At 48.2% G+C, this 1,339-nt stretch overlaps 1 protein-coding gene across 1 annotated transcript; it reads right to left on the reverse strand.

Annotated features, from left to right (window-relative positions):
* LOC108803111 (olfactory receptor 5V1-like) lies at positions 1 to 951 on the reverse strand. Its single transcript, XM_018574952.1, has one exon. It carries the CDS (start codon positions 949 to 951, stop codon positions 1 to 3), a length of 951 nt encoding a protein of 316 aa, XP_018430454.1.
* Between the last annotated feature and the right edge of the window lie 388 nt (positions 952 to 1,339).

The raw sequence follows: 1,339 nt of genomic DNA on the forward strand, positions 1-1,339 counted from the left end.
TCAGGACAACATAGACAGGTTTTGAAGGTCAGTTAGTGGGAATGTTTTTGAAGTTTCCTTCACATCTTTATTCCTCATACTGTAGACGAACGGATTCAAGAGCGGAGTGACCGCTGTGTAGACGACCGGCACGCCCTTGTCTATCCTTGAAGAGCGAGCGGTTGGGGGTCTCATACACATGAACATGATGGCCCCATAGTAGACGGTGACCACAGAGAGGTGGGAAGCACAAGTGGAGAAGGTCTTATACCGGCCTTGAGCGTTACGGATGTTTAATATCGAGTAGATGATGTGACAATAAGAAACTAAAGTCAGAAGGAAAGAACACATGACAATAACCCCTGCCGAGATATAGATCAACAACACATTGGCCCAAGTATCTCCGCAGGACATCTGTAGGAAAGGAGGAATCTCACAGAAGAAATGGTCTATGTGGTTGGAGCGGCAGATTGGTAGACTCAAAGTAGGGATCACAAGGATGAAAGAGTTCAGGGATCCGACGCTCCAAGCCATGGCAGCAAAACCAATACAAAGCTTCTTGTTCATGACGGCGTTGTAGTGCAATGGTCTGCATATGGCGGCATACCGGTCGAAGGCCATGACCGCCAGTAAGATGGACTCACACGCACCCATGGCTAGGTGGACGTACATCTGAACCGCACATTCCAACAGGGAGATACTTCTGTCTTTGGATAAAGCGTTGATCAGGATTTTGGGCACAACGGTGGAGGAGAAGATGATGTCTACGGCAGAGAGATTGCTCAGAAAGAAATACATGGGGGTCTGCAGAGTCGGGTTGACCCTCACCGCAAGAATCAGAAGAAGATTGCCGGATAATGTCATGATGTACATCAGCAGGAACACCAGGAAGGAGAAGACTTGGAGGCGAGGGTCATTGGACAAGCCAAGGAGGATGAACCTGGTGTAAGACGTTTGGTTTGTGATTTCCATATGGTTCAGCTGGAGGCTGCGCGGGAAAGAGGTCAAATTATTGACGTTTACCAGAATTTTCTATAAAGGTAACTTTATGAATACGTGTCAGCCCCTCCCACCTGAGTGCTTCTGGGAAAGTTCTGTGTGGGCCCCAAAACAGTTCTGGTTGTTCAGTCTTCAGATTCTACAATGACTACAGCTGGCCATGTGCCTCAGGAGTTTTCTCCCTCGGCTCCAATCTCCGGCTGTGCAAGAGACGGAGGACATAGAGCACTCTAAACCAGATAACACTGCAAGCCTTCAAAATATTTGGTGTAGCTGGATATGGTTCAGACCTGGTCCAACCCATGCTTCCATACTGCTCACCTGAACTGTCCTGAGACTTTGTCCTCCTGAACTGTCCTGA

This window comes from Nanorana parkeri, unplaced genomic scaffold (genome assembly GCF_000935625.1).
Source record: "Nanorana parkeri isolate BGI_ZX_2015 unplaced genomic scaffold, ASM93562v1 scaffold3410, whole genome shotgun sequence".
NCBI lineage: Eukaryota > Metazoa > Chordata > Amphibia > Anura > Dicroglossidae > Nanorana > Nanorana parkeri.

Excerpts from the sequence above, each read along its gene's own strand:
- LOC108803111 (XM_018574952.1), bottom strand. The coding sequence starts at position 951 with ATGGAAATCACAAACCAAACGTCTTACACCAGGTTCATCCTCCTTGGC.